Below are 27,374 nucleotides of genomic sequence, written 5' to 3'. Positions count from 1 at the left end.
ATTTAATAGATGCTAGAATTTTGCTAGGAATTGACATCACGTGTTTAGTTTCCAGACTCTACCCTTTTCCCTTAAAAAAAAAATCTGAATATTTGCATACCTCTAGTCTTGCTTCACCTCTCCTATTCTTCACAACTGTTCAAAGAGCTCTGACTTTGAGTAACAACATCTGCCATTACTTTCAAAACCCTGGAATGTATTTCTTCAGAACTTTATAGCTAAAGTAAAGAACAGTTAGATGCCATTTTTCTATTTATCCTGCATTTTAAATCCCTGTTAGCCATTTCTGCTGTAATCTTCCTAGTTCAAGGCTTCATTTCTCCTTGGTAGAGAAAACAGGAGCAAAATAAAAGTTGTATCAGTAGTTTTTTATTCTCTCTGTAATTCATTACCACCCTTCAAGCCCTTCTACTCTGAACAATGAGTCTTTCCCTTCTTTTTTTCTATATCTCTCCCCCAATCTAGCTTTAAAAAGTACTATTTTTTCCCTTTTGTTCTTTATATTCATTGTCACTCTCAGGGCATTCTGAACTCTACTGTTGGCGCTATTCTTAAATGATCATGCTGGTCATCCTCCCTCATGTGCCACTGACTCTTACCATTTACATAGGTTTTTAAAAAAACCTAAGCTGGTCCCCAGGTTGCCAATGCATCCACAGCCAGTCTTTTCTTTTCTTTCCCACTGAAAGAATCTGTTAGCATGTTTAGAATTTCACTATTTTTTTTTTTTTTGGCTAGGCAATGGGGTTAAGTAACTTGCCCAGAGTCACACAGCTAGTAAGTGCCAAGTGTCTGAGGCTGGATTTGAACTTAGGTTCTCCTGACTCCAGGACCAGTGCTCTATCCACTGCGCTACCTAGCTGCCCCTTCTTCATTTCTTAAAGAATGAAAGTACTAAGCAAATGGGGAATTTATGAGCTGCCCTGTTTGGGCCCAAAGCGTTTTATCAGATGTCCCAATGACTGAGGTCCTTGGTCTTCACCCCAGCATAGTTCTCATCCTGCCATGACTTCTCTCAGCTCCCTCTTTCCTCCTGCTGTCCAGGTGTAGACACAGGATACTATAAAGGCAACATCACTTATTTTCCTTTGGTTATCTTTACCCAATTATTGTCTGTAATGATTTTCTCCTTGGGTTGTAAATTTTCTCCCATGAGTTTCTCTCTTCATTATATGATCTTACTCTCGTGTCCTTTTTATGGATGAATAAGGTGCAGCCTTAAAGGGCCTGGTTCCAGAGCCCACCAAATCTCCCTGCTGTCTGACAAGAGTAACTCACATTTAATAGAATTTAGAGGTTCACAAAGTGATTTCTTCACAACCAATCCTGCACAGTAGAGAGTACAAGTATTCTTATTCCTTTATTATTATTTAAAGATGAAGAAACTGAGAATCAAAGTGGCAAAATGACTTGTCCTTGGTCACCCAGTGAGCATGGTCTAGAGCCGGGACTCAAACTTATGTTCACTGATGAAGACTGTAGGGCTCCTGCAGCTATATTCAATTTCCCTCCTTATCTCTAACTGGATGATAAGTAGACATTTTAAATGCAACATGCCCCAAATCAAACTCATAATATTTCCCTCTAAGGTCTCCTGTCCTCCTACCTTCCCCGTTACTGTAGACAGTGACACCACCCTCCCAGTCCTCAGGTTTGCAATGTAGGAATCACCCTGGACTGCTCCTATCTCCTGCCTCCCCTTCCCTACCCTGTTGCACTGTTGTCCAGGGGATTTCTCCTTTGCAGCATCTCTTGAATATATCCCTCTCCTACCCTCTGGTACAGCCACCATGTTGGTGCAGGCCTGCTGGTCAGTCTGCCTGCCTCAGGTCTCTCCCCATCCTGATGGATCCTCCATTCAGCCACTAAGGTGCAGGTCTTACTATGTCAGCCTCCCCTACTCAGTAAAGTACAATGGTTCTGATGGCCTCTAGGATCAAATACAAAATGCTGTTTGGCTTTCAAAGCCCTTTATGAACTAGGCCTCTCCTAAGTTCCCAGTCTTCTTAGGCCTCATTTCCTGACATGGACACTGATCAGGTGGTGCTGGCTTCCTGGCTATTTCATGAACAAGATGACTGACCTCATGGTATTTTCTCTGGCTGTCCCCCATTGATTCCTCTGGCTTCCTTTAAGTCCGCACAAAAATTCCGTCTTCTATAGAAAGCCTTTCCAAATCCCTCTTAATTCTATTGCTTTCTTTCTGTTAATTATTTCCTCTTAATCCTGTAGATAATTTGTACGTATTTGTTTGCTTACTGTCTCTCCCATCAGACTATGAGCTCCTTGAGGGCAGGGACTGGCTTTTGCCTCTTTTTGTATCCTCAGCACCTTGCTCAATGCTTGGCACATAGTAGGTGCTTAATAAATGTTTATGGGGGGGGTAGCTAGATGGCGTAGTAGAGTACCAGCCCTGAAGTCAGAGGACCTTAGTTCAAATCTGACCTCAGACACTTACTAGTTTGTGACCCTGGGTAAGTCACTTAACCCCAATTGCCTAAAAAAAAAAAATGTTTATGGGCTGATTAACAAGAATCGAAGAACAAAAGAATGCATGTGGATTCGTGATCTCACTGACACCGCTCCTCCTTCTAATCCATATTACACTGTCTCTTCCTAAATGACTCTTGACTCTTGTTGGTGCCCTCCCATTAAGGCTTCATAGAGAATTTGGGATCTTTGGCATAATAAGAGCACCTATCTGCAAGAGTTGTGGTGAAGATCAGATGATATAACATATAAAGTGCTGTATAAGGCTATCTGTTACCATTAAAATTACTAGTACTATTAGTCAACATGACTGAGACCTTCCTCTAATCCTTTTAATATTCCATGTATACCAAAGCAACACCTAAGAGCTCCATCATCTTTTTTTTTCCTGCTACTTGACTGGCCAGCTCCTTTTTCTGACTGTGCACTTCTTGGATGATACCTTTTATACCATTTCTCACATATAAATCATTCTTGGTAAGGCCGTGTCTCTAACAACAGCCATATTTTCCTCCACTGTCTTTTGGGTTACTTACAATTTTGATTTTTTGAAAACTGTGGTATTCCATGATTCAGTCACATCCTCACAGGAAGCATACTGGCATTAACAAAGATAGGTTTTTAAGTCAGAGTTCAGCTTGTGATTGTGGAAAGTGTTATGAAATTTCCCAAACACAACTCAACCATCATCCTTCTATTTAACTCGAGGCTCAGTTTGTGTCTATCAGCTGTGCCTGACCAAGAAATCTGGACTGATGAAACGACTTAATACTTGTTCCACTGTGTGTCACAAGCTGCTAAATGTGAGGTTTTAATCCACTGGGACTTTCCTCTGTAGTTAGTGGGCCGCTGCTTTCTTTGAGAGGCTATGGATCTCACTGAGGAATTAACCCTATACCAGGGGTCAGCAAATACCTCTTGAGTTACAAATCCAGCTTGCTTGTGAACTAAAAACGATTTTTACATTTCCAATTACAATAAAACTTCATTTAAAATATAAAAACCATTTTTAGCTCAAAGATCATACAAAAGCAGATTATGGTCTACGTCTGGCCTGGCCTGGCCGTAGTTTGTTGACCTCTTCCCTAAGCCATTATGGAGTTTTGTGTCATTAATATTATGTCACAAAAAAATAGGAACATCTAGAGGGACTCTCTTCTGTTTGGACCTTGAGTTGCACATCCTATGGCAAGCATGGGTCTACTTGTTTGAGATCTTAATAGACAGGAAATAACTGGTGGTGAATTTGCAAATCACTTCTGAATAAGATATCTGCATGCCATCAGACTTTTCATGAGAGTTTAGGCAAGAATTAACACTAAAGCAGAAAGACAAAGAGAAGAAAATACCACAGGAAATGACAATAGCTCTACTCTTATGTATTCAAATAAGCTAGCAACATAAAACTGGGAGACGGATAAAAGACATGAGCTCTGATAATTATTCTTTCCTACAGAATGTAAATGGACAGCAATCACCACAAGAAGGAGGTCAGAAGAACTCAGAAGTTACCTCTGCCAGCACATGCCAGCTCTTCTTGCCAAACAGAGAGATCTGACAGTACTTTAGGTGATAAATCATTTTGCAAGATATTACTGACTGATGAGAATAGCATAAGATTATGAATAATATTGTCTTACTAAACAGCAAATAGGGATGGAGCAGAAAAGGAAATTGCAGAAAACCTGGCACAAAATTCAGTAAAGCCAGACTATCCTAAGGGCATTTATAGATGAAACTGAAGAGAGAACAACAGATGAGAAAATCTGCCAGTGTTTCTGTAAAGATTTTTATCACGTAAGGCAGTGGAAATGATCCAATTGGGTACCTCCCCCTTAGTCACTAAACGCAGTCTATGTGGAAGTGGAAATGGCACTTATGAAAATAGAATCAAGAAGAGCAGCTGGATCAGATAAACTACACAAGCAGAAATCTGCACTGGAAAGAAAGTGATTTTTAAAGAACAGAGGGACTGATGTAAAATGTTTTGAAAACATGGAATAAAAAATAAACTTGGAATAAAAAATGCACTTGGTACACGTTGTACAAAGTCATGCACATAGTCACAGCAAAAGGAATGTTACTTGGGGAATGATGCCTTCCTCCCTAAATCACTTTGCTAAACACAGGTAGGTAATTCTAGTTTTAACGAAGACATCGCCCCCAAGTTTTTCACTTTGTGGGCAAGCTGCAGTGGTGCAGGCTAGGCTAGAACATACTGGGAAGTGGCTGATGTCAACAAGGAAAATCTCCAGATAAAGGGCTGTCCCTTGGTGCTTGAGGAATTCAATAATGTTTGTTATCACAAGTTTGGATGAAAACACAGATGGCATGTTTATTAACTTTGCAGATTACAGGAAGGTGGAAGAAAAGCCAACAGACTCAACGACTCTCCGAGTTGGAATGTGTACCTGAACGAGTTGCACCTACAATATATTTGAAAAGTGCTTATGTGGTTTCTGCTTGCAGACCTCAAGTGAAAGGAAACCACTGGCTCAAGATACCTTATTTTATTTTTGGATCACTTTAATTAGTACTGTTTGCACCTAGATTTTCTTCTTTGCAATTTCTACTCATTGCCCATAGCTCTGCCCTCCAGGCCCAAGAAGAACCAGTTCGATCCCTTTCCCACATGGTACCTGTTCAAATACTTGATACATATCATGTATCCCTTAAATCCTCACTTCTCCAGGATAATCAATCCTCAAACAACAACACAAACACAAAAACGGGTCCTTTTAAAGTGTATTCCCTACTGTGCAGGGTTGTTGTGAGGAAGCGACTTCATAAACTGATAAGTTTTATTAAATGAGAGTTACCCTTGTGTTAGATATCACTGAGATAGGGTAGGATGGGACTATAATATAGCCTTGTAAGGCTACATCTTATTCAAAAGGAACACAAACTACAAAAAGGATGTTAGAGTAAGACTGTGTAGTAAAAAAGTAAGCTCATAGCAGGAAATTAAAAAACTTAAGAAGTAAATATTTATTGACAGTAATTGAACAAAGATAAACAAAGCTAGAAAAATAAGCAATGGTGCCATGATAGTATACTACAGATCACTGGACAACAGGAGGAAACAGGGATTTGAGATAAATCATATGCTAGGCATAGAGCTATGATATAGCAGCGATCAGGGACCTCAATCATCCACTGTAGTCCATTAGCTAATATTTTATTCAAAATGTTTGCATTATTATTCATTAGTGTTAGATACACACACACACACACACACACACACACAGAGATACATAGTTTTCTTTTTTGCTTTGCCTCCTCCTTACATACCAAGGCCAAATTTATATCACAGGAAGCACTTGGTAGGATCTCTTCTTTTGCCATTTTTTCCCTACAGTTTATATAATATTGGAATTAATTGCTCTTTGACTACTTAAGAGAATTCCCTTGCAAATGCTTTTGGCCCTGAGATTGTTTTCTTTGAAAGTTCCTTTATGACTTATTAAATTTCTTTTTCTAAGCTTAAGTTACTTAATCAGAAAAAAACACAAGCAAGTATTCACATAAGATAGAGGCCTGAAGTATAAAGTTAGGTAAATATTTAAAGGGATGGCCTAAAGAAAATAAAACTGAAGTAACGTTTAATGTACCATCTTGTAATTTGGTGGAGGAAGAAGAGTGTTATACAACGCCTGTTGATTTTCATCTAAATGGGAGTATAGCCAAGCCTCAATTACTGTTAATAGGCAGTCAGGGACACAGATAACTGGAATTGAGAGATGATAACTCATCTTTACACAGCACTTTAAAGTTTACAAGGAACTTTGCTCCCAACAGCCCAGTAAGTCAGTAGTGCAAACAGCATCCCCATTTTACAGATGAGAAAACAGGCTCAACAAGGCTGTCACTTTCCTTGAGTTACAAATGTCTGAGCTATGATAGAAACAACAAGGCCTCGTAACAATAAGACCAGAGCCTGTAAACTACAACACACAGCCAAAAACAATACAAGGAACAGTAGCTCCAATCTCTTCCCACCAAAACCTTGATCAAAGCTATTGGCAAATAGCAATGCAGGCTGATCTGAGCTTCACCCTACTAGATTTATTCCTGGAGCACTGGTGGAGATGCAAACAACAAGAAAGAAGATGATTAGTAATAGAGAGGAAAAAAGAGATCCTTTACACACTCAGTAATGGAGTTCGTGGTGCAGTGACCCATCTGCCTGCCCCTTTACCCCCATGCAGTGGGAAAGCCTCTTTTGCAGCAGTCTGACAGACCCTTTGCTTTTGAGCAGTGGCATGGAGATGGGCCAAGGCTGATGAAGGTTTCTGCAGAGGGTATGTGCCAATTTTCATCTTTATTGTCATTTCTGCTACATAAACATACAGTAAAAACAATACAAAATCTTGGCATAAGATTCCTGCTATAGCTGATCCATCTACTTACTGACATAACACAAGGTGGCTTTCTTTGTATTCAAAGAAAACTACACTTCTTGCCAAACAAAAATTATGTTGTTTAACAAATGTTAATAATCTCAATCACACACAAAGGCAAGGCTCTGCCATTTACTCCTTTGTGGTTATTCATGCGCTGAGACTGATGTATTGAAGCAAAATAACGTGTGCCACAGCTGGAATTCAGACTTTCCTTGCTTCAGGCTGAATTTTCTTGGCACTAAAAACATTCTTCTTGCTAAGAGAAGTGAATGCTGAGTAGAGCATTCACATAAATTTCTATCAATGATAACCTTAAAACTGCTCCTGTAGAGAAGAGTCAGAAGCCCCAATCTAAGCTCCAGCTCTGCCACTTAATAGCTATGAAAACTGAGTCAAGTCACCTCAACTTCTTTTGGCATCAGCTTTCTCAAATGGGAAATGAAGAAGTTTGCCAAGATGACCCAGAGAACTTCACAAAGGTGACATTCTATGACATGGCAGGGTCAGTAATCGGGTCTAAAGCCCTTCACACCACACCACCGTGACTTCAAGGGAAAAATGTGGTAATCCCAAATGATTTTCTGGAGCTGCTTGTGATGGTCACAAAGAGCCTGCAACCAAGATCCCTTACTTATAACTGTAAATTTACTTCCCGCACATTTTTAAAGTCTTCAGTGATTTTGATACCTGGTTATTCAGGAAGACACAATTAATAGTGCAAGAAGGAACCTAAAAAGTTGGCCAAAGATTATTGTCTGAGACAGGAAGCTTAAGACCAGAGGGCCACAGGCTGTATTTTTCTCACTGTTGCCCACTGAAAGAAAGGGATACAAATAAGAAAAATTTATTTGAGAAGTAAACAGCTAGCTAAGAATATGGTGACACAGAGTGTGATTTGGCCTTTGGGCTAAATATATATGTGGGGATGACAGACTTCCGGTAAAGGATGGAATGCCCCTAAGAAGGTCTGGTAAGATTAGATTTGCTGGTGTCATGCTGGCTGGCTAGCTGCTTGTTGTCCTTTGTTGTCAAAGAAGACCAAAATGACCTCACAACATTGGAGTCCAGTTACAATGTGCCTCACTGTGGCTGGTCAGAATATGAGCTCAGAGGGATTTATCACAGGCTGGGCACAAACAGCTGGCATAAACATTTGGGATGAGGATCTCTCTAAATTTACACATCTCACATTTCTTTTGAGCTGGTGCAATTCTGCTTTGCTCATAGAGCACAGCGCTTTCTTCAATGCAGGTACACCATGCTGGGAGGTCCTTTGCCAGTGTCTCCCATGTCACACAATCAATTCTGCAGGGAGACCTTGAGGGTGTCTTTATATCACTTCTTCTCACCACCATGTGAGTGTCTTCCCTGCATGAGTTCTTCATAAAATAGTGTTTTAGGCAGGTGTACGTTTGGCACTTGCACAATGTGGCCAGCCCTTCTGAGTTGCACTCTCTGCAGCAGAGTTTGAATGCTTGGCAGTTCAGCTCGAGAAAGGACCTCAGTGTCCAGGACCTTATCTCGCCAGGTGATCTTCAGAAGCTTCCTAAGACAATTCAAATTACGTTTCCTGGCATGGCAGTGGCATGCCGTCCAAGTTTCACAGGCATACAATAATGAGGTCAGCACAACGGCTCTGTAGAACTTCATTTTGGTAACCTAAAATCTCTTCTCTCCCACAAAGGTAAAAGAGAAAGATTAAGATATGCTCAACTGAATGCAGAATTCCAGAGAATAACAAGGAGAAATAAGAAGGTTTTATTAAATGGAAATGCAAAGAAACAGAAGAAAATAACAGACTGGGAAAGGCAAGAGCCCTCTTCAAGAAAATTAGAGATTATCAAGGGAACATTTCATGCAAAAATGGGCATGATAAAAGAAAAATGATAGGGACTTAACAGAAGTAGAAGAAATTAAGAAGTGGTAAGAAGACACAAAAGAAATATACAAGAAAGATCTTAACATCCCCAATGACCACAACAGTGTGGTTACTAATCTAGAGCCAGCCATCTGGGAGAATGAAGTTAAGAGGGCCTTAGGAAGCATTGTTAACAATAAGGCTAGTGGAGGTGATGGAATTCCAGCTAAGCTATTTAAAATCCTGAAAAATGATGCCAACAAATTTGGAAAATTCAATAGTGGCCACTTGATTGGAAAAGATAAGTTTATGTCTCAATCCTAAAGAAGAGCAATGCCGAAGATTGTTCAAATTACGGAACAAATGTGTTCATTTCACACGCTAGTAAGGTTATGCTTCAGATTCTGCAAGCTAAGCTTCAGCAATATGTGAACTGAGAATTACCAGAAAAGCAGGCTGGTTTTCAAAGAGGCAGAGGAACTAGAGACCAAACTGCCAAGGTTCACTAGGTTTGAAGAAAGCAAAGTAGTTCCAGAAAAACATCTACTTCTGCTTCATCGACTATGCTAAAATCTTCGACTGTGTGGATCACAACAAACTGTGGCAACTCCTCAAAGAGATGGGAGTACCACATCATCTGACTTCTCTCCTGAAGAGACTACATTGGGCCAAGAAGCAGCAGTTAGAACCGAACATGGAATAACTGATTGGTTTAAGAGGAGAAAAGGAGTGCAACAAGGCTATCCATTATCACTTCATCTATTTAACTCATGTGCAGCGTACATCAGGCAAAATGCCAGGATCAACAAATCAAAGGCCAGAATTAAGGTTGTCGGGAGAGACGATGACAATTTCAGACACGCAGATGATATCACTCTGCGGGCAGATAGTGAGGAAGAATTAAGCAGCCTTTATTCAGCTGAGTCTACTCTCATTGCACCCTGGTAGCTGCAGTATTCAGTACTTCCAGCTTTGAGCTCAGATGAGGTAGTATCAGGGTCTTCATGAAAGGGCTTGCAGAAGGCCCTCCAAGTTTGCTCTTTGGCTGAGTTTCAAAGTCCTTCTTCTCCACCACCTTAGCAGGAAGCCTTTTTCTGTTCTGCTTTGGATGACAACAGAAGGCAATGCAGAGACACAAAGTCTCTTTCACCAGTCAATTCCTTCTGACAATAAGTGACAGTGTAGATACCTACATACAGCTTGCATCCACACGGTTCTGAGGTCTCTTCTGACCCCAGTGCAGAAAGCTATTGCTACATCTTCCACTGCTTTGAAATCTGTTCTTTGACCTGCTCTGCTTGGTTCAGAAATGGATCATCCCCTTAAGAAACATCACTCTAGTTTATCATGACTAACCCAATTCTTGTCTCTGCTGGCTAAAACATAACCGGGCAAAATACATTTGTCCAATAATCATAAAACAGTTCTAGGTTTGGGCTCTCCAGTCATTAACACCAAAGTTCTACGTCTGTCATATGAAATGAGCAACTGAAACACAGAAGCTCGAAGCAGCTTTTCCCCTGGGTAAATGACTCTGAGTAGCTGCCCTTTCAGGGTTGCATATTTGTTTGTGTCTTTGCCACCTTCAATGATCAAAACTGTTTAATGTCAGAAAGGGTCACTCCCTTATACAAGGATCTACACAAAACAGAGACCAGCACAATGCAGGCTTCTAACAAATTTGAAATAACAGCAAAATCTCATGTCTTCCATTTTCTAAAGGAAAGTTAAACCTTCACATTTTTCCATTAGGTCAAAGCCTACCCAAACCTCATTCTAGTATGCTTTCTTTGCCTACTAATGTGAATGAGTAAACCAAACGGAATATTTTGCTGTAGAAGTCACCAACATTTACCAGTGCCACAGGTTTTATACTTAGCAATATCTAATTTCAAGTTAGCACATAAGAAAAAAAGAGAACTAATAATGCTGGCTTGAAAGAGACGTGATGCATGCAGGTATACTGTAAATAAAGGGGAAAAAAGTATTTTTTTTCTCTGCTATTGACAACTGGTAGAAAGGTAGTTTCCACAGAGCTACAAGTTTAAATACAGTTTTCTCTGCAACAGAAACTCACTTTTCGCAAACCTCTCAATAAGACTGTGCCAAATCAAAGTCTACCATAAAAACCCTGAATTTTCATATTCTGTACAGAGCAACTACATTTAGAATGACATCCCTTGTGGCCTATGATCAGAGGGTATCTTAACAGCATGTCTGGTGTCTAAAAGGAGGCGAGGGCTCTTTATGACAAACAACAACTGCTGTCACAAGATAAAACTCCGATTTGACATCTACCGGTTTTGTGGGAGACCCCACCCCCACCCCACTCACGGGCTTCTGTTACAGTGTTTACATTCAGGCCCTTAATTTTTCAGGCTACAAGAAGCCAGTGTTCTGTGCTACCTCTATTCCCTTTTGTCCCATTGCAAGGAGCAGTCAGGACTGAGTTAGCACCGGGTGACGATCACAGACCAAGGAGATTTCCTTTAAGAAGGCTCTAGGCCTCATTTGATTTCAGGAAATGAAGCAAAGAGTCGCCTGTTTTCTCTCTGCAGGGAAAGCAAGTTTCTCCTGCTTACACCTAAACATAACATTTCATTCAGGATGTTTCTCTCAGATGTCCCCCAACTGGAGACTGAAGGGCAGTTAACAACTAAAAAATAACCCATGAAAGCATCCACTAAAAACTGTACTCACTTCGGAGGAATTCTTGAAACTGCATTCACGCTGCTGGTCGAGTTTACTACCTGAAGGATATGTTCAAGGGCTGTCAGTCCTCCAGCAACTTGAAATGCAATCTGATCTGCCACATTCTGGAGGGAAAGATAAAATGCAAATTAGCCTAGTTTCACAAACATGTCTTTTATAATGGGAATGAATATCTGATTGAAATCTGAAACCATTCTGTTCTAAAGACAGCAGTCCAAATCCACAAGTATTAAAAGAAATCATGGCTGCTCACCCAATTAATCTGTCCAGCCAGTCAGTCAATAAACATTTATTAAGCACCTACTATGTGCCAGGGGCTGTGCTAAGCAGTGGGGTTACATAGAAAGGCAAAAGGCAGTCCCTGCTTTCAAGGCTAGTGTGCAGGACGACATATAAACAACTATGCACAAACAAAATATGTACAGGATAAATTGGAGATAATTGGATTAAGGGGGGTCAGGAAAGGCTTCTCACAGAAGGTAGGATTTTAAGGGAATCAGAGAGGAAGATGAGGCGGGAGAGCATTCCAGGCATGGGAAACAATCACTGACAAGGCCTGGAGTCCGGAAATGAATTCCTGTCAAGATCTACATTCTTCCCCCAGGTTAGCTTCTGCTTTTTGAAGTTTTTCCTGAGGACACAAAGATACTAGAGTCAATAACTTCTCAGTCTGCTGCTTAACAGAGACTAGTAAATAAATATTAGGGGCAGCTAGGTGGTGCAGTGGATAGAGTACTGGTCCTGGAGTCAGAAGGACCTGAGTTCAAATGTGGCCTCAGACACATAACATCACTAGCTGTGTGACCCTGGGCAAGTCACTTAACCCCAACTGCTTCACTTACAAAAAAAAAAAAGATTACTTTTTTTTTTTTAACATTTTAAGGTAATAGTCATGTTGCCAGTGAACCAGCAGTCATCCCATAGAGTACACATGGCTGCTTACAGTGACACTGTTCTGGCTATGGCTTCCCATGGAATACAAGGCCTGTGCCCTGACCTCCTCTGGCTGCTGGCTGGGTATGCCCTTTATCAAGAGTCCAAAGCACATGACTCACTGGATGTGGATGAAGCCTGGCCACACGAGGGCTCCATGGGATGGCCACTGTTAACACTGGTGATAAGTAAAGAGAATGAAGGAAGGAGACAGCTTTGGGGATGAAAGATATACTTGTATCTGCAAATACACAAATGGCCTTTTCTAAACAGGAACACCATTCTTAAACCCCACCCCCACCTCCATAAAGAGATTTTCAGATGCAAATTTTGAAAACACTAAGACATGAAACCAATGATCAGTCACAGTAATAAGGTTTTAACATAATGTAACCAAACAATGCACTTGCATAGAAAGAAGGTCCTCTGATTTCCCAGATTTCCGATTCATGGTTTTTTACTGTCCTAAGCCATATTCCAAGCTTTCCCCAGGCAAGGACTGCATATTTGTACTGAGTCCTATGAACTCTTCTGATAAAAGTATATGTAGAGGAGTAATGAAGAAAAAAGATGTCAGTGTCTAATGGTGCTAACTGCTTATTCCAACTAATTTACTTCCTGGAAGAGTGGGAAGGAAACCTGGACAGAGAGTGGGTAAGGTTTCAAAAATCTCTTCTCCACACATTACACCAATTAGTCTTTCATTTGGGTTAGCCAGTTATGCTTCTTAAAATGCAGGTGTCCTCTGGGAAAACTAAGCCCCATAGTACTTCAGTGGGAATGATTTTAATCAGATGCTTTTAAAGATGAACCACCTGCGTGCTGCTACGTACTCAGGCAGAGTGGAAGTTGGAGTGAGAGGAGAGTTCTGGGAGCAGAATGGGGAGTGGATTCTAGGACACAGACTAGAACACAGGAGTACCAGAAGTAAGGAGAAGAAGGCAGAGGGTAAGAAGTCAAGCCTGGCATTTGTGCCTGGAGCCCTGGCATCAGTGAAACAGGCAAGAGCTCCCATTAGCACACCAAGACTAGGTTAGAAAGTTGGTACACCTCATATCCCAACTCAGTTCAGTCTTTGTTGTCTAAGCTACTCTGGACCAACGGCTCCATTTCAACATGGTGGCTCCTTATCTAATGCCAGCACCTTCCTCATGGGCAGGAGGAAATAGAGAAGGAAAGAGAAGGCAGTATTTCATGAATTTTGTTATTCTAGGGATTGTTACTGAATATCAGTCAAAACTGATATCAAGGGGCAGCTAGGAGGCGGAGTGAATACAGCTCTAGCCTTGGAGTCAGGAGGACCCGAGTTCAAATCCGGCCTCAAACACTTGCCACTTACTAGCTGTGTGACCCTGGGCAAGTCACTTAACCCCAACTGCCTCACCAAAAAGCAAACAAAACAAAACAAAACAAAAAAACTGATATCAAGGGGGCAGGTAGGTGGCACAGTGGATAGAACTCTGGCCTTAGAGTCAAGAGGACCTGAGTTCAAATCCAGCCTCAGATATTTGACACTTACTAGCTACATGACCCTGGGCAAGTCACTTAACCTCCACTGCCTAGCAAAACAAAACCAAACCAAAAACAAACAAAAAACTGACATCAATAGGACTCTGAAACTATCCTATGAGCAGTAAACAGAGAGAAATGGTCCATCCTCAGTTATTAAAAATAGGTACTATGGATGATAAATACAAATATTAAATTAGTTTTAAATAATGTAAAAAACTTTACAATATTTTTCATCATATTAGGTCGTTTTTACATAGTACTTTAAGGTTTGCCAAGTGCTTTCAGAAAATCATATCATTTTATTCTAATAGCTATCCTGGAAGAGAGGGCCTGTCATCATCCACCTTTTACAGACGAGGAAACAGAAAACAGACAGGGATTAAATGATTTGTACAGAATCACACTGCCAGTGGCGCAAGCGGGATTCCATGTCATGTATCCCTGATGACAGGGCCTGAACTCTCTCCACAGGATCACCCGGTTGCCTCTGTCAGCTGGTGGCTGCTATTTCTGGCCACTTTCCAACGGCAACTATAGTCCACAGATTTGATCATGCGACTTCCCTAGTCATGATTTTTTAATGCTCTTAAATGACAGCAAATTGAAAGTCTAAGCTCCTCTGCTTGGCATTCTAGGCCCTCCCTGGCTCGGCCTCAAGCTGTTTTTCTTCTTTATTATTTTAGTGTTTGCTAATTTAATCAGGTCAGGGTTACAAGCCTTTTTTTGTTTTGTTTTGTTTTGTACTTTCCCAACTTTTAATCATTTTTAAAATAATGTTTTATCTTCCCTCAATTACACGTCAAAACAATTCTTAACATTTTTTAAAGTTTTGACTTCCAAATTCTATCCCTTCCTCCCCTCCCCCTCCCTGAGTCAGTAAGCAATCTGACATAGGTTATACAAGTGCAATCAAGTAAAACATTTTCATATTAGTCATTTTGTACAAAAAGACTAGAAAAACAACAAAAAAGAATGAAAGAAACAAAGTGAAAAACAGTATGCTTCAGTCTGAATTCAGCCTCCACAGTTCTTTCTCTGGATGTAGATGGCATTTTCCATCACGAGTCTTTTGGAATTGTCTTAGATCATTGCATTGCTGAGAAGAGCTAAGTCTATCATAGTTGGTCATCACACAATGTTGCTGTTACTGTGTACAATGTTCTCCTGGTTCTGTTCACTTCGCACTGCATCAGTTCATGCAAAACTTTCCAAGTTTTTCTGAAATAATACTGCTCTTCATTTCTCATAGAACAATAATATTCCATCATAATCATATGCCACAGCTTATTTAGCCATTCTCCAATTGATGGACATCCCTTAGATTTCCAATTCTTTGCCACCACAAAAAGAGCTCTATAAATATTTTTGTACAAATAGGTCCTCCCCCACTCCCACCCCTCTTTTAAAAGCTCTTTGGGATACAGACCTAGGAGTGCTCAACCTCCCTTTGTAGACCTATGTTCCACCATGTGTCTCCAGAGAACACTACAGGCCAGCCAAAAAGCAGAAGTTAGAGAATTTAGAGCTGTAAGGGCCACTAAAGTCCACTGGTGCAGACTTGGATCAATACCTACTGTATTTTAAGTATGTAAAGACATTATCATATGGTAACTGTCCCAACAGCCTCTGCCTTTCTTGTCTGAGTCTTTGCCCCTCTCCTTCCTCTGAATGAATGAAAGAAGCATTAATAAAGCATTTATTATGTTCAAACCACTTCTGGACTTCTCCATCATGTCCCGGAAGCTTCTTCATTCTGCAAGATCATTGTAGCTCTGGCATCGCCTCTCATCATCCTCCGCCCCTGGCATCCCTCCCTCTGACCAGCATAGAGACTTGTCCAAGTTGGGCCACTGCAGGAGGTTGCCCAGGCCAGCTGCCTCTTTATTCCCAGCTGGCTGCACTTTCGGCCTCTGGAATTCTCTCTTGTGCAGGATTCTGTGCCAGGGTATTCTCCTCCACCCCCCCCCCCAGCTTTTCTGCTTCCTTTTATGTGTGGTCTCCCTTGAGCCATGAGGGCTTGCCACTCAGTGGGTGCTTAATGTTCACTGACTGATGGATCATTGGAGAACACACATGTGGCAGGCTCAGCAGTCGCCCTTAGGAGGCAGACATGAAGCAGACAGCCAGGCCTCTTCTTTAATGTCATTTCCCTGATAAGGTCAGAGCCATTTCTGATGTCTGACCATGAGGCAGTGCTGAGGACTCTGGTGGCAAGAATGTTCTTTTCTGGGTCTTTGGTAGCTGGGTCCATAACCCCTGCAGGAGCAATGGCCAGGCTTGGTCTCCACAGGGGCTGTTTCCCAAAGGATGGGGCAGTAGCCTGCAAGCATCACTATTTCCACAATATAGAGATGGTGTGATTTTAATTATATTTTCCAGTATTTTTCCTCAAATCACATACTCATTTTTAACACAGTATCACCAGTCGCTAAAGGACTAAAAACTTTTGCAAATCATAGTATTTGTCCTAGCCTCCTCAAGAAAAACCTGTGCATTGGAGCAGCTAGGTGGCGCAGTGGATAGAGCATCGGCCCTGGACTCTGGAGGACCTGAGTTAAAATCTGGCCTCAGACACATAACACTCACTAGCTGTGTGACCCTGGGCAAGTCACTTAACCCTACTGTCTAGCCAAAAAACCAAAAACCAAACCCCCCCCCCAAAAAAAAAGCCCTGTGCATCTCAGATTTAGAAGTGAAACTGAATAGGACCTCTACAATATACCTAATGAGTGGTCATCAGGCTTGGTTTGGATACCTCCAGGGATAAGGAGCCCACTACTTCCTGAGACAGCTAATTTCACTTTTGGACATCTTTTCTTAGGCCTTCTCGTATCTGATCATTCTGCAGCTTTTGACACCGCTGATCTCTCCCTCTTCCTAAATATATTCTCTTTTCCCCTCGCTTTTGTCATATTATTTATACCTTTCTAATTCTTGTTCTACATCTCCATCAGGACGTACTGCCAGAACCACAAATTCAGTCTGTCCAAAGCTGACCACTTCATTCTCTTTCTCCTAAACCTGTCCCTCCTTCAGATTTCTCTATTGCTCTAAACAACCTTGAAAGTCATAAGAACTTTGATCAACACATTGATTAACAATGATTCCAAAGGACCCATGAAAAAGCATGCCGCCCATGGTTGACACAGAGGTGATGGGCTTAGGTGTAGAATAAAGTATACATTTTTTGGACGTGGCCGATGTGGGAATTTGTTTTGCCTGACTGTATATTTGTTGTAAGGGCTTTGTGTTTTTCATTGGGAGAGGGTTTATTGGAGGGAGAGAAAATACTTTTTTTTTTAAATAAAAAAATTTACTTAAAAAAACCTACCATATTTCCCTAATGTTTTGGATAGTACCACCATCTTTCCAGTCTCCCAGCTTTCAAACCTTGGAGTTGTGTTTGATTCTTTCCTTTCCTTTATCTCCCTGAGTAACACTATCCCCCCACCCCCATACAATCAATCATCCATGCCTTTAAAAACAATTTTTATTGCTTTTTTTTAAAAAAAAGCATTTTCGTTTCCCAATGCATCCCTCTTCCTCCTCTACTCAGAAAGCCATCCCTTACAAAAAAAAATGAAAAAGATGGAAAAAAAAGGCATTTTGGAAAGAGTAGCCAATTCATCAGTCCAGTCTGACAGTCTATGCAATGTTTTACATCCACTCTCCCAACCCTGCAAAGCCCAGTATACATTTTCTCCTATCTGCTGGGGCAAGCTTGGTAATTATAAATGTACACTCGTTAGTTTCACTTTCTTTGTTCTTTCCATTTGCCTGGTTGTGATCATCCCCTATTTAGAGAGGTTGAGGGCTCTGCTGGGTAGAGAGCTGGGTTCAAGTCCTAAATGACATATACTGATGATGTGCCACTGGCAAGGCCCCGGCCTCTCCTGGCCCAGAAAATTCTTCAATGCCACAGGTGGCAGAGAATGGCCATTCTGCATTGCTCATCTGAAGTTTCCCATACTTATTTAAACATGGGTCTGATAAAAGCAGCCATGGACACTGCCCTTACTGTTTCCCTGGCTGTTTACTCTGCTGCCGAGTCATTGTTCAGTCATGTCTGACTCTTCATGACCCCACTAGGGTTTTTTTTGGCAGAGATACAGGAGTGGTTGGCCATTTCCTTCTCCAGCTCATTTCACAATAAGGAAACTAAGGCACACAGGGTTAAGTAACTTGCCCAGTGTCATATGGCTGATTTGAACTCAGGAAGATGGGTCCCAGCACTCTACCCACTGCACCACCCAGCTGCCTTGGTATTTACTTTACTTTTCATCAATCCATATCTGTCTTCCCAGGCTTCTCTGAATTCTTCATAGTCATCATTGCTAAAAAGTATAGTGATATTCCAAGTGCAACAGTTTATTTAGTCATAAACCAAACAGTGAATACCTCCTTTATAGAAGATACCACAAAAATGCACTGAGCTACAAATTAATTTTGAACCACAAATATTTTTGAGTATATGAGACTTTTGCCTTTGACCTCCTTGATATAAATACACGTGTACACACACACACACACACACACACATATATATACACATACACATCCATACACATATATTTAAGAGCTTTTAAATTTCATATAATTGAAATTATTTTAGCTTTTGTAATCACCTTTATCCCTTGTTTAAGAACTTTCCCCTTAGCCAGAGCTGTGAAAGTGACCTGCTGAAGGCTCTTCTAATATTTAACTGGTATGACCTTTAATATTTGGAGGCAGCTGGATAGACCAATGTGCCTGGAATCAGGAAGGCTTGAGTTCAAATCCTTCCTCAGACACCTTCAAGCTGTGTGACCCTGGGTAAGTCACTTAACCTCTAATTGCCTCAGTTTTCTAAACTGTAAAACGAGTATAATAATAGCATAGGCCTTACAGAATTGTTGTGAAGATAAAATGATCTAATATTTGGAAAGGTACTTAGTACAGTGCTTAGCACATAGTAGATGCTATGCAAATGCTTGTTCCTCTCCTTCTATTAAAGCTTTATATTAATTTTGAGCTTATTGTGATATATGGCTCAAGGTTTCCATCTAAAATGGCTTTCTAATTTTCTTAGCCATTCCTGTCACAGAGGGAATTCTTCCCCAAATAATTTATGTATTTGGGTTTACTGAACACAGCATTATCGAATTCAAATTTTTTCCCTAATTCTTTGTCTAGTCTATTGCACTGATTTACTTTTCCATTTTTTAACCTGTAGCAAATAGTCTTTATGATTACTAATTTACAATATAGCTTGAGACCTGGAAATGCTCTGAGACCCCATGAGACAGAGGCAGGGGGATGTGGACTGTATTCTTCCTTCCCAAGTGATTCTTTCTCAAGGCTTTGGATGTAGACTTCTACCATTAAGTTAACACTACCACATTTAGCACAATCCCTGGCACACAGTAGGAACTTAATAAATGTTTACTGGCTGACTGCCTGACCATTAAGTTTCCAGATGCTTGACTCCTTTGGGTTCTTGACTTGTCTGCTATTTTAAGGATGACCCAAAGGCCGTAACCGAGTCCCTCAATGTGAACAAACTTCCAGTCTCACCTAGTTGAAATGCCTTTTGATTGATATTTAGGCCTTGTCCAAACCCAGTTCATACCTTTGATTGATGGATTTATTGAGATGTGTTCTCTAAATGCCATGTGAGGGCTAAGTCTGATAACTCATTGTTTGACTCAGTTGAGCCCTGACCTTACACAGAACCCTACAGAGCTTTTGATAGAATACCACTTAGTTTCCTGTAAGGGAGTGCAGCCCAGAAAGCTGAGACTAAAATAAGACTACTAAAACTCCCATCACAACAAGATTTAGTAAGGGTATAAAGTTAGAATTTGCTTCCTGCTTTCTAATCAGAAATATTTCTGCTCTCTACTTACTAGGGTTCCTAAAATTCCACAATTTCTCTGAGTTAGGGCACTTGTTTTATTCCATTCTTGGCAGGCAGCATGGTGTTGTGCTGGCCACGAGAATCCAGAGGAGTTGGCCTTTCCTTTGACATCTACCGGCCATGGAGTGTCAGGCAAGTCCCAACATCCCAACAGCTCCTAGGCTACTCTTTAAGACTATAAACTACACAGAACTGCACTAAGGGGATTTCCTTATTGGGAGGTTCTCTATTCCAACAGAATTTCAAGTCTACATCCAAAAGTGAAAAATTAGGATTAAACTTAATAATGTATCATGTTTTAAATAAATTCTTGTTTTCTTGATTTAATTTTTTTTTACTAATGTCTTTCGTGTTTTACTCCACAGACATTTCCTGATCCTGTTACAGAGAAAAACAGTTCAGTAAAACCTAGCATAGGTAACACAGGCAATAGCCGTCACCCACCGTCCTCCACTTCCCCACTTTTTTCCATGGCTACTGTATTCACCTTGGTTTGAGATGTCACTCTTTCTCACCTGACAAGACAACTGTCCGGTACCCTACGTAGAACCCACTGAGAGTTCGATGTTCATTTTTGGGTGTAACATGTAGGAGGGGCATTAGCAATCTGGAGAATGTCAAGGGAAGGCTAAGCAAGATGGTAAAGGACCCACTATGTGAAAAGGGAGAGCATGGTGGACAGCCAGGGCAAAGGCCCAGAGATGGGAAATGGGGCACTGTGTTTGAGAAATGGCAAGAAGGCCAATGCTGGTAGAAAGCAGAGTAGGTGGACAGGGCTAAAGTATAAGAAGAAGACAGGAACGGTAGGAAGAGGAAAGAGTTGAAAGGCTATCAAAAGCCAAACACAAGACAGTGGCTAAACAATTTTTGAATTACATGTGCTAAATAACGAATCCTTCATAATTTGTAGATTTTATAGGTTATCAAACAAATTTTTAATACAGTTAGGTAGCACGTTATCTACTCTGTTTGCCTGTTTCTTTTTTTTTTTCCTCCACTACCAGTTTTGATGATAACTGTTTATAATCTGTTTTAAAGTCTGGGAATGCAAGACCACCTTCATCCACTTTGTAGCTTGCCCCTTTGCTATCTTTGCCTAGTTTTACAAACACGTTTCATTAGGAGCATAATTATTTTATACCAAGGAGGGCAAAGAGTCAGTTAGTCGGACAATAAACATTCACTGCCCACTACCTGCTAGACACTTTGAAGCACTGGGGGATAAGAGCAAAGGCAAAAGGCAGGCCCCGCCCTTAACGAGCTGTCACATTAAAAGTGGAAGCAGCTTTGTGGGGGTTTTTTATATAAACTATGTACAAATAAGATATGTGAGGATAAATTGGAGACAATCAACAAAGAGAAGGCACTAGAATTAAGGGAAAATCAGGACAGACTTACTGTTGACGGTGGGATTTTAGCTGTGATTTGGAGGAAGGCATGGAAGCCAGGAGGGAGAGAACTCCAGACATTGGGCACAGCCAGCGAAAAGACACAAGATGAGGAGACAGACAAACTGTCTTGTGGAAGGAATGGGAAGAAGGCCAGTGTCACCAGAGAGATGTAGAGGGATCTGAGGTATGATAAAGCTGGAATAGTAGGGAGGGGCGCAAGGTATGAAGGGCTTTGAACACCAGAGGATTTTATAGTTGGAGGTAAGAGAGAACCAATGGAGTTTACTGAGTGTGTGTGTGTGTGGGGGGTGCCACACTTGCTCTTTAGGAAGATGACTTTGGCAGCTGAGTGGAGGATGGAGTGGAGTGGACAGAGATTTGTGGCAAGGAGACAAAACAGCAGGCTACTGCAATAGTCCAGGCTGGAAGTGATGAGGGTCTTTACCAGGGTGATATCAGCATCAGAGAATGGAAAAGAGCATATGTGAGAGATATTACAAAGGGAAAATCAACAGGTCTTGGAAACAGATTGGATACAGGGGTAAGAGACAGTAAGAAGTTGAGAATGAAACCTACACTGTGAGCCTGGGGAACTAGAAGGATGGGGGTGTACATGACAGTTATAGGGAAATCAAGAAGAGGGGTGGGAAATAAAAGTAATGAGTTTATACGCAAAAGGGAAATCAAAATGTGTTTACCCTTTGATCTAGCAATATCACTTCTAGGTCTGTATCCCAAAGAGATTATAAAAAAGGGAAAAGACCCACATATACAAAAATATTTAAGCAGCTCTTTCTGTGGTGGCAAAGAATTGAAAATTGAGAGGATGCCCATCGATTGAGGAATGGCTGAGCAAGTTGTGGTAAATGAATGTAATGCAATACTATTGTGCTATAAGAAATGATGAGCATGAGGACTTCATAAAAACCTGGAAAGACTTGTGTGGACTGATGCTGAGTGAAGTGGGCAGAACCAAAAGAATACTGTACACAGTAACAGCAACACTGTGATGATCACACTTAGCTCTTCTCAGCAATACAATGGTCAAGCCAATTCCAAAAGACTCATGATGGAAAATGCTATCCACCTCAAGAGAAAGAACTGATGAAGTCTGAATGCATATTGAAGCATACTATTTTCACTTTCTTTGTTTGTTTGGGTTTTTTCCCTTTTGTCCTGTATATTCTTTTATACTATGGTTAAGGTCAAAATATGTTTAACATGATTACATATGTATTAGATTGTTTGCTGTCTTGAGGAGGAGGGAAAAGAGAGAAAAACATGGAACTCAAAATCTTATAAATCTTATAAAAATGAATGTCGACAACTGCCTATACATATGATTGGAAAAAATAAAATACTGTTCACATAAAAAAGTAGTAAGTTTAATTTTGGACGTGTCAAATTTGAGATGTTTACGGGACATCCAGTTCAAGATGTCTAGTGGACAACAGGGGATGACAGTGAAGGTCAGCAGAGAGATCAAGGCTGGATAAGTAGATCTGAGAATCATCAGCATAGAGATGATACTTGAGTCTGTGGTAGCTGACAAAATCACAAAAAAAAATAATACAGAGGGAGAAAACAAGAGGGCCCAGGACAGATGTGGGCTACACAGTTAGCAGGCATGAGCTGGATGAAGGTCTAGCAAGGGAGACTGAGCAGGAGTGGTCAGACACAGAGCAGAAGAATCAAGAAAGGCAGTGTCATGAAAACCTAGAGAGAAGAAAGAAAGTATCAAGAAGAGAGTGACTAACAATGTCAGAGGCGGCCGAGAAGTCAGCTGGGGGTGGGAGGATCGAGAAAAGGTCATTAGGCTTGATAATTAAGAGATCTTCAGTAACTCTAGAGAGAACAGTAAGCTGGAGGGAGGCTGGAAGCCTTTCAAATGCACCAATGTAGGGCAAGCAGAGCTGCTGAACATATCAGTCACAAGTTAACTGGATAAGGACACACAAAAGGAGGGGTAAAATTCCTCGGTGTCAGGGCTGCTTCAGGGGTTCATTCATTGCTTGTCTCTGTCTACCTGTTCTCTCTCCCTCCTTTCAGGAAAGGGGCCCAATCTGGCTAGACAGCACTAGTATCTAACTGCTCATTCTTTGTAATCCTCATAGCACATCTTGAGAATATTAGTTGCTTTTGAAAGTTGTCCAAGAGTCCAACATTCTTAAGTTTAAAAAACAAAACAAAACTCACTCTTCACCACAACTTTTTTTCTGTGATTAATGGAAAAATGTTTTTTGGATTGACACAAAAAATTAATTTACTTCAGTTATTTAAAAAAAACCCACTGCTCAGTGATTTGAAAATCAAATTCCTATATTTCTCTTTTGCCTCAGTTAAAGATTTAATTGGAACACTAATATTTTGCTATCTTTCTAGGTAATTTTCATAAGTTTTGGTTTCAGTAAAGTTGTGATGATGTGACTTAAAATACTGAGTTTTTTACCCAGAGCCTACAGGATACAGAACAACCAAGTCAGAGTGGCCCCAGGGCCTTCCAGAAGGCAGGGCCCAGGCTTGACCTTCCAGCCCCACTCTCCTTGCTCCTCTGTATTCCCGACGAGTGGAACTCCTCAGAATTCCCAGAGAATACTGCTTCCCTTTCCCACTGCTGTGCCTCGGTTTACACCATGCCCTCTTCCTGTGGGTTCTCTTCTTACTTTTAACTGAAAAGCACTTACCGTGCCAAGCACTGTGCTAATGAGCGTTGGGGAAATAAAAGGATTTAAAAGTGAGATAGACAGTGACTGTCCTCAAGGAGCTCAGCTTCTAATGAAGGAGACAGCCCAGCCCATATAGGGCAGCAGTGACCAGGTCAAGGTGTTCAGTCTGCAAAGTTGCAGGGCTGCTGGCAGCCACCTGGCAGCTGACTGATAAGCACTCTCCAGAAGCAGTGACAGTACTGTTCTGAATACTGTTCCCAAAGGCAAAGATGAAGGAGTAGTTCTGGACCAGGCCTGACTCGGGACAGGCTGGGAGTTCAAGCTCAGGACTGGAGCAAAGTGACACACCTGTAGCCCATCTAGCATTGAGCAAAAACGGAGTTTATATTTAACAAGAGCATGGAAAGAATATTCAATAAGGATCTGGCACTGATCAAGCTGGGTCAAGTCTTCCTGCATGTGCATCTGCCCTAACATCAGGCTCCAGGAGCAAATGTCAAGCCTAATGACTGCCTTACTCCTTGTGGGCTATTCAGGTGACCACAAAGATATCTTAATAATGTAAGACCTACTTTCCTGGACCAATCAAACCTTGAGAATTTTTTCTTTGCCTTTTAGGGAAAAAAATAAGCCCAGCCTCCATGTCAGGGACCTTAGCAGATGTTGCTTATACCATGGGAGGATGGGGGTGGGAGGTGTCAGGGCACCCACAGTCAAAAGGGCAGACGACCAGATGGGACGGGTCCTTTCTCTGCCCACCTAGACCCACCCTCCTTGAAGGTCCAGCTGGTATCCCATGAATCCTCTGCCAATTAACCTAATTATCGGTGGACTGCTATTCACTTCTGAACTCCAGTAGCACTTTGCACCACTCTCCTGGAACTTAACATCTTTTTCCTTACATTATGGTATCAGAGAGGCAACCCAGTATAAACAGAAATGGCATGAGATTTGGTCCTGAGTCCCAGTTTTGATACTACATAAGAAATATGATTATCATTTTAGTTATGTAAGGGGGGGCAGATTATCAGTCAAGTCAATAAGCTTCTAAGTGTTGACTCTATGTCAGGCACTGGGCTAAGCACCATGGACACGAAAAAAGGAAAAGGCAGCCCCTGCCCTCAGGGAGCTCACAGTCTAATGGGGGAGACAACATGCAAACACCTATGTATATCCAAGATACATAAAGGATAAATTGGAAATCATTTCAGAGAGAAGGTACTAGCATTAAGGGGTATTGGTAAGGGCTTCTTGCAGAAGGTGGGGGTTTAGCTAAGGCTTGAAGAAAGCCAGTGAAGCTGGGAGGTAGAAACAAGGAGGAAGAGAATTCTAGGAATGGGAGACAGCCAATGAAAAGGCAAAAAGTTGGGAGAATGGAGGGTCTTGTGAGAGGAACAGTAAGGAAGCCAGAATCTAGGGAATGTAGACTACATGGAAAGAAATAAGGGGTAAGAAGACTGGAAAAGTGGGGAGGGGCCAGATAATGAAGGACTCTATTTAATTCTGGAGACAACAGGAAGCCACTGGAAGCATGACCTGTCAGACCTGCACTTGTGGAGGATGGCCTGGAGTTGGGGGCCTGGTGAGGTGGAGTGGGCAATTGGAAGGCTCTCACAATAGCACCAACAGAAGGAGAGTAGGGCTGCACCAGGCTGGTGGGAGGCTCGGTGCACAGAAGGAGGGCTCACGAGAGATGTTGCAAAGGGAGAATCCTTTGGCAATAGCTTGGACATAGTGCTGAGATCAAGGTGGAGTCAAGGCTGACACGCAGGTTGTAAGACTGGGTGAGTGGCTGTATTGTGCTGCCCTCCTCCCCCTTCTCTCTTCTGATACCATCACTGCTGTAGCACAGGCTCTCACTGACTCATACCTGGACCACTACAACAGTCTGCTGGTGGCTCTGCCCAGCTTCCAGGCTCCCTACTCCAACCATTCTCCATTCAGCCACCAAAATGATTACCCTAAAATATGGGTCTGACTATGTCACCCTCCCCCTCAATAAACTCCAATGGCTCCCTATTGCCTCCAGGATTGAATACAAAATCCTCTGGCATTCAAAGCCCTTCATAACCTAGCATGGTTCCCTTCACCACTCCACCATCCCCAAACACACCTTTCCAGTCTTCTTACACTTTACACTACCCCACATACTCTTCAATCCAGGGACACTGGCCTCCTGACTGTTCCTCAAACAAGACAATCCACCTTGGCTCCGGGCACTTTTTTTGGTTGTCCCCCATCCCTGGATTGCTCTTCCCTCTTATTTTAGCTCCCTAGCTTCCCTGGATTCCTTCCAGTGTCAAATAAAATCCCACCTTCTACAGAAAGCCTTTCCAAACTCTTTTAATTTTAGAGCTTTCCTTCTGTAAATCGTTTCCTATTTATCCTGTCTATATCTTGTTTGTACATACTGGCTTGCTTGATATATGTCCCATTGCATTGTGAACTCCTCAAGGGTAGGGACTGGCTTTTGCTTCTTTTTATATCTCCGGCGCTTAGCATAGTGCCTGGCACATAGTAGGTGCTTACCAAATGCTTAACTCACTAGGAAGAGCGGAGCGTTTCGGGAGAAAGATAATGATTTCAGTTTTGGACAGGCTGGACAGGTCATCCGGTTCTAAATGTCTAATTTGGAGATGAGAGACTGGAGATCAGGGACAGATAAAGACACATGAGAGTCATCTATAGAGAGATGACAACTGAATCCATAGGAGCTGATGAGATCTCCAAGTGAAACAGCCACATCCTTGGCTCCAAGAATAGCCTGGATGAAGACCCAGCAAAGAAGACTGGACAAGAGCAGTGCTGTAGAAGTCTGGAGAGCAGAGTACCAAGGGGAAGAATGAACAACAGTGCCAAAAACTTGAGAAAGGCCAAGAAGGATGAGGACTGTGGAAGGCCTGCTGGATCTGGCAATTACAACACCACTGTGAACTCTGAAAAGAGCTGAGGTAAAGAAGCAGGCTGCAGAAAGGTTAGGAGGAGAATGATGGGACAGCAAGTGCAGGCACAGCTCGTAAAGCATCTTCTCCAGGAGGATAGCCAGGAAAGGGAGAAAAGAGACCCATGGCTGCCGTCAGGAATAGAGTGATCAAGTGACGGTTTCTGGAGGACATGGGCATGTTTGTAGGCTGCAGAGAAGTGTTCTTTGGTGAAAGGGAGAAACTGAAAATGACTGAGAGTGGGGATGAAAGAGGGGGTAATCTGCTGGAGAAGATGGAATGGAGTGGCCGCTCTTGTGCATGAAAGGGGCTTGCCTAGAGCAAGGGAAAGGCTACCTCTTCTTGAGAAATGGGATGAGGAGATCGCGAGGGATGGCATCTGAGTAATATGAAATGAGGAAGGGAGAAGAGGGAGCAGACGGAGCTCCTGGCAAATGGCCTCACTCTTTTTCAATGAAATATAAGGCAAGGTTCTTGGATGGGAGGGGAGGGGTCAGGAGATTTAAGTGGGTTTGGAAAAGCCACTGTGGTAAGCGGGATAATGAATGAATTGGAGAGGTGTCAAAGGATT

The 27,374-nt window shown here is 41.8% G+C and overlaps 1 protein-coding gene across 1 annotated transcript in view; it reads right to left on the bottom strand.

Annotated features, from left to right (window-relative positions):
- Positions 1 to 27,374, bottom strand: part of SCAPER (S-phase cyclin A associated protein in the ER) — a 415,034-nt gene that overhangs the window by 123,665 nt on the left and 263,995 nt on the right. The window contains 1 exon segment of the mRNA XM_020976028.2: positions 11,452 to 11,567. Within this exon segment, the coding sequence (XP_020831687.2) occupies positions 11,452 to 11,567 (116 nt within the window).

The sequence above is a fragment of the Phascolarctos cinereus genome, unplaced genomic scaffold (genome assembly GCF_003287225.1).
Source record: "Phascolarctos cinereus isolate Bilbo 61053 unplaced genomic scaffold, phaCin_HiC Scaffold_3;HRSCAF=262, whole genome shotgun sequence".
Taxonomy (NCBI): Eukaryota; Metazoa; Chordata; class Mammalia; order Diprotodontia; family Phascolarctidae; genus Phascolarctos; species Phascolarctos cinereus.
The sequence above is the reverse complement of the archived record's forward strand: the minus strand, read 5'-3'. Positions and strand labels throughout refer to the sequence as shown.